The 13,893-nt window shown below is 42.0% G+C and overlaps 1 protein-coding gene across 2 annotated transcripts in view; it reads left to right on the forward strand.

Annotated features, from left to right (window-relative positions):
* Nucleotides 1-13,893, forward strand: part of UBR1 (ubiquitin protein ligase E3 component n-recognin 1) — a 94,105-nt gene that overhangs the window by 51,783 nt on the left and 28,429 nt on the right. For both annotated transcript variants that reach the window (XM_077322728.1, XM_077322727.1), the window contains exons 21-27: nucleotides 4,177-4,301; nucleotides 5,227-5,279; nucleotides 6,212-6,314; nucleotides 9,506-9,554; nucleotides 11,253-11,407; nucleotides 11,584-11,683; nucleotides 13,645-13,754. In XM_077322728.1, the coding sequence (XP_077178843.1) occupies nucleotides 4,177-4,301; nucleotides 5,227-5,279; nucleotides 6,212-6,314; nucleotides 9,506-9,554; nucleotides 11,253-11,407; nucleotides 11,584-11,683; nucleotides 13,645-13,754 (695 nt within the window). The remainder of the gene's footprint in view (nucleotides 1-4,176; nucleotides 4,302-5,226; nucleotides 5,280-6,211; nucleotides 6,315-9,505; nucleotides 9,555-11,252; nucleotides 11,408-11,583; nucleotides 11,684-13,644; nucleotides 13,755-13,893) is intronic.

Here is a 13,893-nt window from a genome sequence, read left to right on the forward strand (position 1 = left end):
AGTTCCTTTTTGTACACCATAACAGCAACAACATGAGGAAACTGCTCCAAGATTTTACCTCAGAACTACTTTCCCCCCTCTTCCTGTGAGTAAATTTCTTTGTCATATGCATGAGAGCCTTGTGAGAATCAGGAAACTCTCCCCAAGGATTCTTGGGCCTTTTGGCCAATCTATATTGATCAGCTATGGTAAAGATCACTTCATTCAAAAAATCCTGTCAGAGAAAGTAGAAGTGTTTCTCCATCTTTATTTCACAGTATGGATTAGATACATCCATGTGTTTGCTGCCTTTCACCCTGGAGTGTCTGTTCCAACGTTTAGTCTTTGGCACACTCTTCTCTGAAATCTCACCTGACTGCTGCCTCTGCTTCATGACCTCTAATTCAAGGCTATTGTCCCAGTAGTGAAACAGTTTTTTTCAGGGAGCTGTTAGGCTGTATCCAGTACAGCCTAACATACTTTCATAGGTCCTCACCCAACTCATGAACCCATGGCATTCTGCACCCTTATCTTCTGTCTCTTTCGAGGTGCCACTATCTGCTTTTAACTGAGAAGCATTGGAACTGTCTGCCTGTAAAATAACCACTAATAAAAATTTGTCAGCAGATTTCCCTCCTTCCACCCTCACCAACCACCCAATATTCCCAGTACAGTAAGGATATTAACAACAGATCTCATGGAAAGATGGCTCATTATTTCTATAACATTGATAACTGTGACCAGCGTAGAGCTTTTGTGATGGCTAGGATGAATGGTGTCCCCTCTAAGATGCTAGCTGGGCAATATCTGAAGATTCCACTTCAGCAGAGGTTATGTTTATGCTCTGCAAATTCACCAGATTCAATACAACACATCATTCTTGATTGCCAGCTTCATGAGGTTCCTCGTGAAGAATTTCTTATCCCTCTATTGCTTTCTAAGGGATATGCAAAAGGGAAAAATGCATTTCAATAATTACTAAGCAACTTTTCACATGAAATTACATCTATGGCTGCAAAATTTTTAGTAGAAGTTTTTAAAGTTCCAAGCTTTTTTAGAGTATCCTATTGCAATTTGTTTTGTTGTTGCTGTTTATACATATTTCCAGCTGCTTGATACTTCTCTTTTATACGCTATAATGCTATGGAATGCCAATAAAGGAAGGGAGTGAGTGAGTGAATGAATGAATGAATGAAACAATAGATCTGAACTCAAATATAAAATTAAACTGTAAGGCTGTCTTTCCTAGTTTTGCCCTATCTCCTCAATGTTATTGGGCCAGTCAGGATTGCCAGGCCTGTAAATCATTTTTCTTTGCGGGCAGAATTGGTAAATTTCTTGGCATGCTTCCAGAAGACTAGATAAATCACTCATCTAGGTGTTTAAGCAAAGTCACCCTGTCCTTGTTGTAGGAACTGACTGGCCAGCAGAGTGTCCTGTCCTTGCTGCAGGGACCAACTGGTCAAGCAGAGTTTCTTGCCTTTGCTGGTGGTTGAAGCAGCTGGGCAGAGCCCTGTGCCCACACTAGGCATCAAAGCTGCGAGGTGAAGCTCTGTGCCTTTGCTGTGGACTGAGTGACAAAGCTGAGCCCCACACCCTTGCTGAGAGTCAAAGTGGCTGTGTGGAGCTCTGCACGTTTTGCAGGCGAATGATCAGGCTGAGCCCAATGCATGTGCCATGCATCAAAGCAGCCAGGCAGAGCTCCGTGCCTTTTCTGTGGGCTGAATGACTAGGCTGAGCCCTGTGCCTTCACTATGGGCCGAAGCAGATGGGTGGAGTCCTGTGCCCATGCTGCATTCTGGAGCAGCTGGGCAGAATTCTGAGTCTTTGCTGTGGGCCAAGGGCAGGCAGGAGAGTTTCACACTTTCACAATAGAGTATTGTGTCCTCCAGGTCTTATCACACCTGTGGTGCGGGTTAATGTTGGCCTAGGCCAGCCAGGATGGGTCTTTCAGTGGTTGGGTAGGCCCAGTGGTGGCCCAGGTGCAGGTAGTGGTGGAAGCTGGCGGTGGTAAGTGAAGGTTGGGTCTGCCGGAATGGTGAGAGCCAAGCTGGGCTGCAATGGACAGCCAACCACATGTGCTATGGCCTGCAAGGTGGTGTCTTCCCTTCCCTCTTCTGTCTTTTTTCTGTCTTATTCTTCTTTCTTGTTTCTCTTTCTTGCCTCTTTCCTTCAGCAGCAATCTCAGGGCCATTCCGCCCAAGAACCAATGTTGCCAAGTGTTTTCTGAACGCAGAAATGCTATATTAAAGTGGAATCTCGTCATTCCGCATACCTTTATTTTTAGTGGAATATAGAAGTCCCAGTAGCGTTGTATTCATTCCCCACATGTTTCCGGTCTCGCTGGAATTGCAACAAAGGAAGCAATATTTTTCTGTGCTTCTTCCCGCCCCTGGCCGTCAATCAAACAGAACAGCCAATGGACTGTTGTGTTCATGCTCCTGAAAAGCCCCTTTCCCTTTAAGAACTGTTTTTTTAAAAACGCAAACACAGAGATTGAATCTGTGTTCAATCATTGCTTCGGAAAGACCTTTTTTGCTGGCGTAGGAGCTGGCGATTAATCGTTTACATGCTCCTCAAGTAAAGAAAAAGAACCCCCCCCCCGTGGGCGCGATTTGTGGCTGAAATTACGGGCAGTGCCGAACAGGGGGCTGTGTTGTGCTTGGAAACTTCAAAGACACATGCAGTAGAGAGCTTTGTTTAACTTTTAATCACTTCTGTGGAGGGACTTTAGCTGGAGAAGCCTCGCTCGTTCGTTGCTTTCGCCGGTCTAAGCGGGAAAAAAATGGCGATCGCTTCTCCGGAAGTTCGGGGGCGAGAGCGGGGGAGGGACATTCTTTCTACCGCTACATTGAGAACGCACATGTCTTTTGCTGATGTGTTGCAGCTTGTGCTCAGAAGTGTAGCAATTTTTTCAGGGGGAATCCACTTTTCCTGATTTCCCGAAAAGCGCTACAACAAAGTGATTTTTGCGGGAGTGTTGTGGGAGTGTTGCAGATTGTGTGCGACATCATGCGGAACATTGAATTAGTAGCATTTACCAAAGGTAAGACCTGCTACATTTAAGTCGTGTGGAATGGCCCTCAATTTTTGTGGTTCTTGGGTTAGGTTAGGCAGGATCTTAATGGCAGTAGCTGTATTTTTAGTTAGAGTAGTTAGTTTTCTGCCTGCAGCATACTTTTAAGTTGGAAGTCCCATCAAGCAGTCATCATCTGAATCTGCACCTCTGAGGAAGGGGATTTTCATGCTTAATTTGTAGCTCTAAAAATTCCTGAAACTCTTACTCTGCATGAATGCAAAGTCCATCAAGTGTGAATGTACAGATAACCCCTTGAAGAACAACAGCTGGAGGTAAGTAATCTGTGTTTACAAGCCTTACTTCCATTAACACTTACTATTTCTCAGATGACTTTGCAACTGTGACTCCACTTTTACCAAGCATTAACTGGTTTCTGAGGCCCTTATAAAAGCCTCTTTCGTTGGCAGTCATGTGCTCTACCATAATTCATTACTGCAGCCTCTTTTGTTTCTCTAGTGTCTCTTACACTGTTCCTAGTTAGCTCAGGCATCTCATTCAATGGCCCATTTGCCTGTTCCATGGATAAAGTTGTACTTCCAGCGACTGTAGTTGATAGCAACATTAATAGTGTATGAGGAATAAAAATGAAATATCATCAGTGGAAAATATGTCACCTCTGGTTGAAAGGCATATTTACTGATTGGCTTGGTATAAAACTGAGAGTACTATGTCTAATATTCTTTAAATAATACATTCTTATATTGATCCAATGCTAAAGTTCTCAAATTTAGCCTCAACAGATGAAGGCGGATGGCTAAAGTCCCAGGCCTTGATTTTTTCCTGTAGTAAGTCCAAAATCAACAGGAAAGGGAGGAAAGGTTAGCTGTAGGACAACAAAGGTGGGGGGGGGGCTGCAAAAAATGTGGATATTGATAACCATTCAGAAGGGGTATTGGTCACAAACTTCCTGTCATTGCACTTATTTAATTGCAGAGGTTAGAATGCTGCCGTTACCTGTTCAGAGTCCTTCAATGTTCATAAGCTTACTTATGCCCCATTTTCTAGCATTTGGTGTTGCCTTTGGAGAACCATTGGTCTATTGAGCATTGGTGGTATTTGTGTGAAAAGTATGCTGCATTTTGAGTTCACAGCTTTCCCCCCATTGTTTTCCCTGTCAGGAGAAAGATATGTACCAGGTGTCAGTCATGTGACAAAGGAAGATGTTACTATGCGAGAAATTATCCATTTGCTCTGTATTGAACCAATGGCTCACAGTGCTATTGCAAAATCTTTACCCAAAGATGTGAGTGGTTTCTTTTTTATCTCCCTCCCTTCCTATTGTAAAATGTTCGGCTTTATTAAGAGGCTCCTTGGGGCACAGAAGCACTCAAACAAAAGGACATCCTCTTCTTCATTTTCATGAGGCTGAATTTCAATGCATTGAATATAAAAGCATGAAGGCAAATTGACCAGAATGTGGTCACCATCCACACAGGAAATGATGTACCTTGGAGAGCCTGTGTTGCTTCAGATAGCCTTGCACAGCATTGCTGACTGTGAACTCTCTAGAAAGACACATGATAACATTTGTCAAATGCCCCCCAGGAACTAAATAAGCATTAAGATATTCTGTGTTTAGGGCCATAAGAAAAAAGAGTAGTAGAAAACAAATACAGCTATTAGAAGTACTATATTTATTCAGATCACAGTTGTGCAGTTAAACTAATAGCTAGTTCATGTAAATCAAATCACAGGATATTTAGTATTAAGAGATTTTAAATATGTGGTGCAGACAATAAAGTCACATTTAGGACTATTCAATAAAACAATTTATTTACTATTGTGTATAAATATGGATAATAAAGTTTCCTTCTTTAGCATATGCTGCAACTAAATTGCAGCAGCATTCTTAAAGAGCAGGGGTAGTCAACCTGTGGTCCTCCAGATGTTCATGGACGACAATTCCCATGAGCCCCTGCCAGAAAATGCTCATGGGAATTGTAGTCCATGAACATCTGGAGGACCACAGGTTGACTACCCCTGATTTAGAGTACAAGATTGTTTCCTTCATTTAACTGTTTGAATTGTTGCTGCATTATTTGTTTAACTGACAATAGTTTTATTCAAATATATATCTATAGACTTACTATTAGGTAGACTTGATTTACTATTTTTCATATGACCATATTTTATTCTTAGTGCATGAGCATATGAAATGTTTTTAACAGGAAAACAATGAGACTGGTATGGAGAGTGTCATACACAAAGTGGCCTTATTCAAGTAAGCATATACTCCTTTTCTTTCAGAGGCAAACAGGTAGTAGCATGATTGGGGGGTCATGCTGCAACAAGTTTAATATGAGAAACAGAAGCTGGGGAACCACACACACTCATGAGCAGGATAACAATGTGGAAATCCTCCACCCCTCTATGTCACGATTCTGTGTGCTCACAGGTCAATTTCGCCATCTCCTCCTATTCTTCTACTCATGATTACTCCATAGTGTTCACCGGCCGCTGGAGCACAGAACAAAGCTTGAGTCCAGTGGCACCTTTTAAGATTAACAACGTTTTATTTATATTCAGTTCTCATCAGTCTGAAGTCATACGTTTTTTAGTAAAGTACAGAGCCCCTTTATTGGTGATGGTTTCATAATTCACATAGGGCCCAGGCAATTTACTGCCTTCAAAATGCAGAGAAAAGCCAGCTTTCAGAATTGTGCCCAAGTCATGGGGACGGTTTGTTTTCTCGGACACCAGAATACTGTGTTTTAGGCAGGGGATCTTAAGCGTTGTTTCCAGCTTTCCACATTCTTATTTGTTGAATTTTTATTATTTTTTTCTTGTTCCAAGTGAATTAAATAGAGAAGGTAGTTTCATCGTTAAGTAGGCATTGGACTGTATGGTGCTTTGTACGTAATAATAACCAGCACTTGGGAATTTAAGCCAGTGCAGATGAAACAAGATGTTATATATATGTTAGTTAGTAGTCACAGGCTCACCCAGAGCTTGCGTACAGACTTACTCCTGGAGGAGTCAAAATCCTTAGAGTCCTAGTTGGAATCTTTATGCATCTGATATTTTGTGAGAGTGTGACCCCCTATATCGATAGGCACCAAAAATCTCTTTTTGTTCTAAGACCTAAAATAGCTTTATTTGTTTGTATGATTGTGACTAATCATTATTCGTATTAATCTGATTTTTTAAATAAAGAAAGCCAGGTGTATCATGCCATGGAGTTTATGAACTGAAGGATGAATGCCTCAAGGAATTTAATATGTTCTTTTACCATTATACTAAGACTCAGCACAGCAAGGTAAGAAACTATTACATTTATCATGAAACAGAAATAGGATGTGCAGCCAACTTTGAAAGACAGAAAAGGGACAGAGAAGGGATGCTTAATTAACATCAGTATGAATTAACACAGATCAGTCCTGTTATTATCATTCTGGAAACAGTAAAATTAACCACAGGAGGCTTTTTTCTGTAGGTAATGAGAGCTGAAACCAGGCTGTTGTAATCAGTAAGTCCAGATAAGAGAAATCTGCAAATGGAAATTCTGTCCAAATAGCTAAAAAGCAGCTCTTGGAATCTAATTAAACAGATAAAGTTTAGCTCTTTCCATAGTATCCATTACCTCAGTTAATTAATTCCAATATAAAAATCCATCATGTTTGCTGAAAGCCAAACTAAATGTTACTCTTTTTAATGAACCCAACTCACATTCTTTGCAGCTATATGCCAATAGTGGTGAAATAATTCCTCAAGAACCACAGCATCCCAATTCAATCTGGCCTGGTGGCACAGACTAAGGAGAGACATGATACTTCCATTTCATTTTTGTAAGCTGAAATAGCTAGGGGTAGATTTCTGTGCCATAGCCCCAGTCTGAATCAGAAGCCTGCATCTCTTGGGCAATTAGTTCTCTAGTAGCTGCCATCTGGTGTTATTTGCTCTATTGTGGTGTTTGCATGTGCAACTTGAAATCACTAGCATCCATTTGAAAGTGTGAAACTAAATTTTGGCAACGTGCATGTCAGTTAAGTTGCAGATTATCAGCCACTAAGGCAACCTCTAGAAGGGGACCATATCAGGGAGTGATACGTGCTGTCAAGTCGTTTCCAATTTGTGGTAACCTTATGAATTAAGGCCCTTCAGAACATGCTGAATAATTTTGAAAGATCCTCTTACGTCTTGCAGACTAAAGGCTGTTGCTCCCTGTCATTGAGCCAATCCATCTCATGTTGGGTCTTCCTCATGTCCTGCTACCTTAAACTTTTCCTAGAATTATTATCTTTTCCATTGAATCTGGTTTTCTCTAAGTATGGTAGACTCAATTTAGTAATTTTTAGTTCTAGGAAGGAGTCAATCTTGATTCGACCTATAACCCACTTATGTGTTTTTGGCAGGCCATGTTATCTGTAAAACTCTCCTCCAATATCATATTTCAGATAAATCAATTTTCTTCCTGTCAACTTGTTTCATTGTCCAACTTTTGTATCCATTACTAGTAATGGAAAATACTATAGTGTAAATGAACTTGATCTTGGTGTCCAGCAACATTGTTTACACCTAAGGATCTTTTCTGATTCCTTCATGGCTTTCCTTCCCAATCTCAATCTCCTTCTGATTTCTTAGTTGAAGATGGAGCCAAGGAATAGGAAATCTTGAAAAATTGTAATTTCTTCACCATCAGCCTTAAAGTTATATGATTCTTTAGGAGTTTTACCTTCTTGCTGTTCATCTGTAATCCTGCTTTAGCACTTTCTGCTTTAACCTTCCTCAGTAGTCATTTCAAGTCTTCACTGTTTTCACTGTAATATGATGTTATCTGCATATCTCAATGTTCTAATAAGAACAGATACTTCTCTTGATCTTAACCAAAAGGCTGAGAATTCCAGTCTGGATAGAGGCGTACAATAACAAACTGGAGACTGTACATTCTGCTTTGTTAAGAGCTTTACTGGAGGTCCTCAGAAATGTATCCAATCTTACTCTAATTGCTGAAATGGACCAGCAGCAACTGGTGACCAAAGCCTGGTTGCAGACCATTAAGTACTGGCCAAAAATTCCCCGCACAGCTTCTCATAGAAGTCTACTTTCATATATGCTTAGTGATCTATTCATTTCAGGTTGGTATAATTGAATTCATTTCAGGATTAAAACCACAGGGATTGATATATCTTGGCTCTTGGGCCAAGAGGAAAAATATATACTTAAAACAATTCATCAAAGATTTGAAGATCTAGAACACCAACTTCTAAACTCATCTCCTGTAGCCTTGCTCCCCCAGTTTTTGGGACATACAAGTTTCCTACAAAATTTTGGCTTATTTTTATTCCCTGAACTCCCTTCAGGAAAGCACTAATGCTAGCAAGAGGAAATGTCTTTTCCTCGAAAGTGGCCCGTGGCAGGTTTTGCCATATTCCTGAATTAGAGGGACTTTGCATCCATGGTTGTGGAGTCCCCGACACCCTCCCCAACATCATCTTGGTCCGCCAGTCTCTTTGCAGCCAACGCACCCCAATTCAAGAGTATATAACCAAATTGGGGCTGAATTGCAGGAATGAACAGCAAATTCTTAAAGCTCTGCTTAACAAGAAGAATCAAAAGTCAGTTTTTTGTGTTTGCAAAAATGCTAGCTTGTGCATTGAGTTTCAGTGTATATCACCTATATACATCTGTGTTGTGATTATCTGTATTTATATGAATTTTATGCCATTAAAGGTAATCTATATCTCAAATTTTCCTTCAATCCGTTTTCATTTTATCATAATTTAAACCTAATGCTACTTTCCTTATGGTATCTTCTGTATATCTGAGGAATAGTCAAAGCAGAGTTTGTTATCTCAACGTTCCCAAATGAAATGTTATTACATCAGTTTATATTAATTAGCAAATACTAAGAGGGGAGAGAAGCAGTTCAATGGCCCATTATGCATGGGCCATAATGTCCACATTGGCGGCAGCAGCGCTTCGATTAAAAACACCGATAATGCTCGCTGCCACCGCCAGCGTGGGCGCCTCCTGGCCAAGGTCTACGGAAGACCCGCGTTAAGCGAATGTGGGATCTTCCGTAGCTTCCTGGGTAAGCCGGGGCTGCGGCAGCCCGGCGCTGTGCGTAATCACCAGCACCAGGCCTGTCGGCCTGCCCAGCCCCAACCCTACGGTGTCCCCCGGGCCATCCAAACCTCCCCCTCCCCCTGCCGCGCCAGCTTAATTTCTGGCCCCGGCGGTCAGTGCGTGCACTGTGCCAGGGCAGCCCAGCATGCCCCACCCCCATGCATACACTGGGAACGGCAGGGCAGGATGCCCCGAAGCAATGGCTCGGCGGCAGCACACAGTAGCTGCCACCATGCATAAGAGGCCATTGGAAGTTTCTCTGTTACACTATTTGATAGTTAAGTCTGTCTGAATGTACTGAATACCGTTCATGCATTTAGTCAAGAGATCCTTTATTTTGTTCTAATCCTAGTAATACATTAGTTGACTCTCTTTTAACAGGCTGAACATATGCAAAAGAAAAGAAGAGTGCAGGAAAACAGAGATGAAGGTAACAGGTTAAAATGTGGCCAATTTACATGAAGTATAATACTGATAAAACAAGAACTTTCAGAGTTGATCACCGTTAATGATCAAGGACAATAAAAATGTTTTTTATTGCTGTGCTACTTATTTGCAAACAAAGTGACCTAAAACACTTGGAGATCTGAGTTCCCTATTGGGTAATTTTTCACGGAATCACAGAATCATAGAGTTGGAAGGGGCCACACAGCCATCTAGTCCAACCCCCTGCTCAACGCAGGATTAGCCCAAAGCATCCTAAAGCATCCAAGAAAAGTGTGTATCCAACCTTTGCTTGAAGACTGCCAGTGAGGGGGAGCTCACCACCTCCTTAGGCAGCCTGTTCCACTGCTGAACTACTCTGACTGTGAAAACATTTTTTCCTGATATCTAGCCTATATCGTTGTACTTGTAGTTTAAACCCATTACTGCGTGTCCTTTCCTCTGCAGCCAATGGGAACAGCATCCTGCCCTCCTCCAAGTGATAACCTTTCAAATACTTAAAGAGGGCTATCAGGGCTTCATTTGTGTACATATATCAGTGTGCCACGCTAGCAAGAAATGGGCCTGCTTCCTCCACCAGTGGCCCATGGTCCTTATTCTTCTGAGATACAGAGACTGACAGAAACATGTTAAAGCTGTTAAGCTCTGCCCTGCTACTTCACTGGCTTAGGATCATGCTGCAGTCACTGCTCCCCACCCTCCCAGTTGTACTTCACCAAGACTGTATGTTGCATGGAAAACTATTTGATTATAGATGTTGATGTCCTGTTGAAGGAGGCTGATGTCATATTGAAGGAGCTTAAATGGAGTGTTAAGTAAATGAGAGTCTTTTGGTTTCCAGGGATTCCTGTCATTGTGAGGCTGTATTGTATTTTAGTCCCCCTTGATATAGCCTGAAACAAATTATAAACTAGCTCTCTGTCTACAGCATTTTCCCCACCGTTCCTCCAAGGTACTCAGGACATGGTGCATCATTGTTCTAGTCCCCACAAAATTGTTGCTGTAAACCCCCCAAAAAACTATGGTATGGGAGCTTGTGGGGTGTAATGCTTACAGATGAGCAAATTTGTATGGGAGGGCTACAGCTCAGTTGTAAATAATCTATGCTTTTGTATACATGGGTCCCGGGTTCAGTTCCAGGCATGTCTAGCTAAAAGGTTTTGGATAGAACTCAGAAAGATCCCTGCCAGTGTCCAAAGTATCTTGAACACTCTCTTGGTGTCTCTGGGCAGAAAGGTGAGATTTAAATGTTGCGTGGCAGTTATAATCAGCAACAGAAGCCCAGCGTCAGAAGTGAGTTGAGTGGACACTAGACAGTGCCTTTTCACTAGTGTCACCTTGCCTGTAAAACATCCCACAGGTGCTCTCCTGGACACAATTGTTGTCTGGCTTTAGCTTTTAGGCATCAGGTGATGATTTTACTGTTTGCCTAGAGATTGAGTTGATTTCTCATGCCTCACTATTATCCTTATGAAAATTGTTGGTCTACATTTTCATTACTGAATTGACTTTTAATTTTAAATTTGACTACTCTATATTTTTGCTGCATGCTTTGTAGTTTTTGGCTGGTTTTATTAATTTTACATTGCAAACTGCCTTGAGACCCATTAGCTGAGAGTGACGTTAATGACTTTTAAATAAATAAGAAAATTAGTAAAACACATGTATTTGTCTGCCTTTTTAGCACTGCCACCTCCAACGCCTCCTGAATTCAGTGCTGCTTTCAGAACTGTGGTAAAAGTTCTAAACTGTGACATCATGATGCATATTCTGAGGACAGTTTTGCAAAGGGCGCTAGAGCTGGAAAGCCATTTGTGGACTGAAGCAATGATCCAGATGGTATGCTTGCCAACCATAATGTCATCTAGAATTTCTCTTGATCAGGGGCCAACAGGGGGGGGGACAACACCTACACTGTTTTGCAGCACAGAAATCTGTATCTTGCAAGACAGAGGGAGGGAAAGCATGCATGTGTGATAGGCCAGAATAAATCATACTGATTTGTACTTTTCCAGGTTCTTCACCTCCTTGCTTTGGGTTTATTGGAAGAAAAGCAGCAGTTAGAGAAGGTTCCAGAAGAAGAAGTGACATTTGACTTCTACCACAAAGCATCAAGTAAGTACTCTTCATGCTGTGCTGAAATGAAAAAGTTAATTCACTGGTCCAAGAATAGTGTGCCAAGGAATCAAATTTTGAAGTGGTTTGTCATCAGAAGATGGACATATATTTGAGTTGAAGATGCAGTGCTTGATCTTGAATCAAGAACCAGTGGCAAAAGGCCATTAGTAAACAAAATGCATACTAAAGAAATGTTTGAAGAATCAATCATTTTTAAACAAAGAGGAAATCATGTTGGTAAAATCATGTTTGTCTGAAAATACCTTCGTCTGAATTAGAGGCAGTGTCAGCCTTTAATCTACAGACTGCTGCTGATTGTAACCCCTGATTATGCTGATCTCCGTTTGGCAGTGGGCAAAACACTTAAGAGTAAGCAAATATCTGTAGTTATTCTGTAATTAACTGTAGGATCAACTTTGGGATGAAGTTCCTGACAGTTAGAGCAGGTTCTCAGTGGAACAGGCTTCCTCGGGAGGTGGCAGGTTCTCCATCTTTGGAGATTTTTAAACAGAGGCTGAATAGCCATCTGATGGAGAGGCTGATTCTGTGAAGGTTCAAGGGGGTGGCAGGTTACAGTGGATGAGCGATAGGGTTGTGAGTGGCCTGCATAGTGCAGGGGGTTGGACTAGATCACCCAGGAGGTCCCTTCCAACTCTATGATTCTAAATAAATCTTGGTGGTACAGTCTAGGACAGTGGTCCCCAACCACCAGGCCGCAGCCTGGTGCTGGGCCGCAAAAGCCCTGGCACCGGGCCGCGGTTCCCTCTCCTGCCCCCCCCCCCCCGCCGCAGTGAGAAACTTCCCAGGCCGCAAGCAAATCGGCCGCCAAAGCAGCCGATTAGCTTGCAGCCTGGCAAGCTTCTTTTTGTGAGGGGGGGGAGGGAAGCAGGGCTGCCGGTGCAAACGCAAATGCATTGAAGTGCTGCGCATGCACGTTTGTGGCCTTTGCATGGCGCAAACGCGCATGTGCGGCCGTCGGATCGCCCTCCCCCCCACCGCTCCGCAGCCTTAGAAAGGTTGCGGACCACTGGTCTAGGCGATTCATTTCAGACAGTCTAAAAAACTACCCAAATCAACGTTGATTTGGACACTTTTTGGACAAATCCAGTCTGCATCTCACTTCTCCTTATGTTAATCTGCCCAAATCAGCCTTGGTTGAATTGCCAAATTGCATTTTGGACATAATTATGCCATCCAGAGATTGGGCACTTTAGACTGTAAAGTGAACCAATTTTTCCTTTTACATTGATTCCGAGGGGGGGGGGGAATTGAGATAGAGGAACACAATTTGCTGTGTAGCTGTCAGAGTCTCTTCTCAAAGGAACCTCCACGTCCCAAAAAGATTGGACCAGGGAGTCCAGTTCTACAGCACCCAAATAGGGTGCCCCAATCCAACCTCCATTATTTCCAATGGCAAAGTGGAGAAAGACAAGAACAGAGAATCTTTTTTCCCTCCCCACTGGAAACAATGGAGGTTGGATGGGGCACCTTCTTTGGCTGCCTGTACGATTGGACCCCCTGGTCCGATATCTTTGAAACTTAGGATTCTTTTGAGAAAAGGCTCCCGCAGCTAGGCTGCATATTTGTTGTCTCTAACACAAACCTCTGCCCCCCCCCCCAAGACCATGGCATAGACTGAAGGAGAAAATGTCCCATTGACTTTAATGGTGCCATGGGTTATTATGATGCCAAATCCGAGCTAGGGAAGGTTTCTTCAGATTTGGGTCAAACCCAAACAGTTCAAAATATTTTTTTTGCACATGCCTAGTACTGTCCTCTGTTTGTAGCTTGTAACTTGTGAAGAATTGTAAGGTATCACTGTTACAGCAGTGATGAATGAGATGTAACCAAAAGAGGTCTCCTATAATTTTAAAATCTGTCCATATATATGTCCATATACTTTAAGCAGCTTTTGCTCATATTTTTATTTTATTAAATTCTTGTATTTATTTCCAAAGGAATGGGAAGTTCGGCTTTGAATGCAATGAATATATTAATGATTTTGGAAAAACTGAAAGGAATTCAACAGCTAGAATCCCAAAAGGATATGATCAACTGGGTGCTACAAGTAAGCAACACAGGTTACATGCATAATTAACTTTTTAAAGCCCAGCTTGAACTTTTAAAGGAATATGCTAACATAATTATAGACGTTATCAAAACTACAAGGGACCTTAGAGAGTTTTTCAGCATCACAGGTAGTTGGA

Source organism: Paroedura picta, chromosome 2 (assembly GCF_049243985.1).
Source record: "Paroedura picta isolate Pp20150507F chromosome 2, Ppicta_v3.0, whole genome shotgun sequence".
Lineage (NCBI taxonomy): Eukaryota > Metazoa > Chordata > Lepidosauria > Squamata > Gekkonidae > Paroedura > Paroedura picta.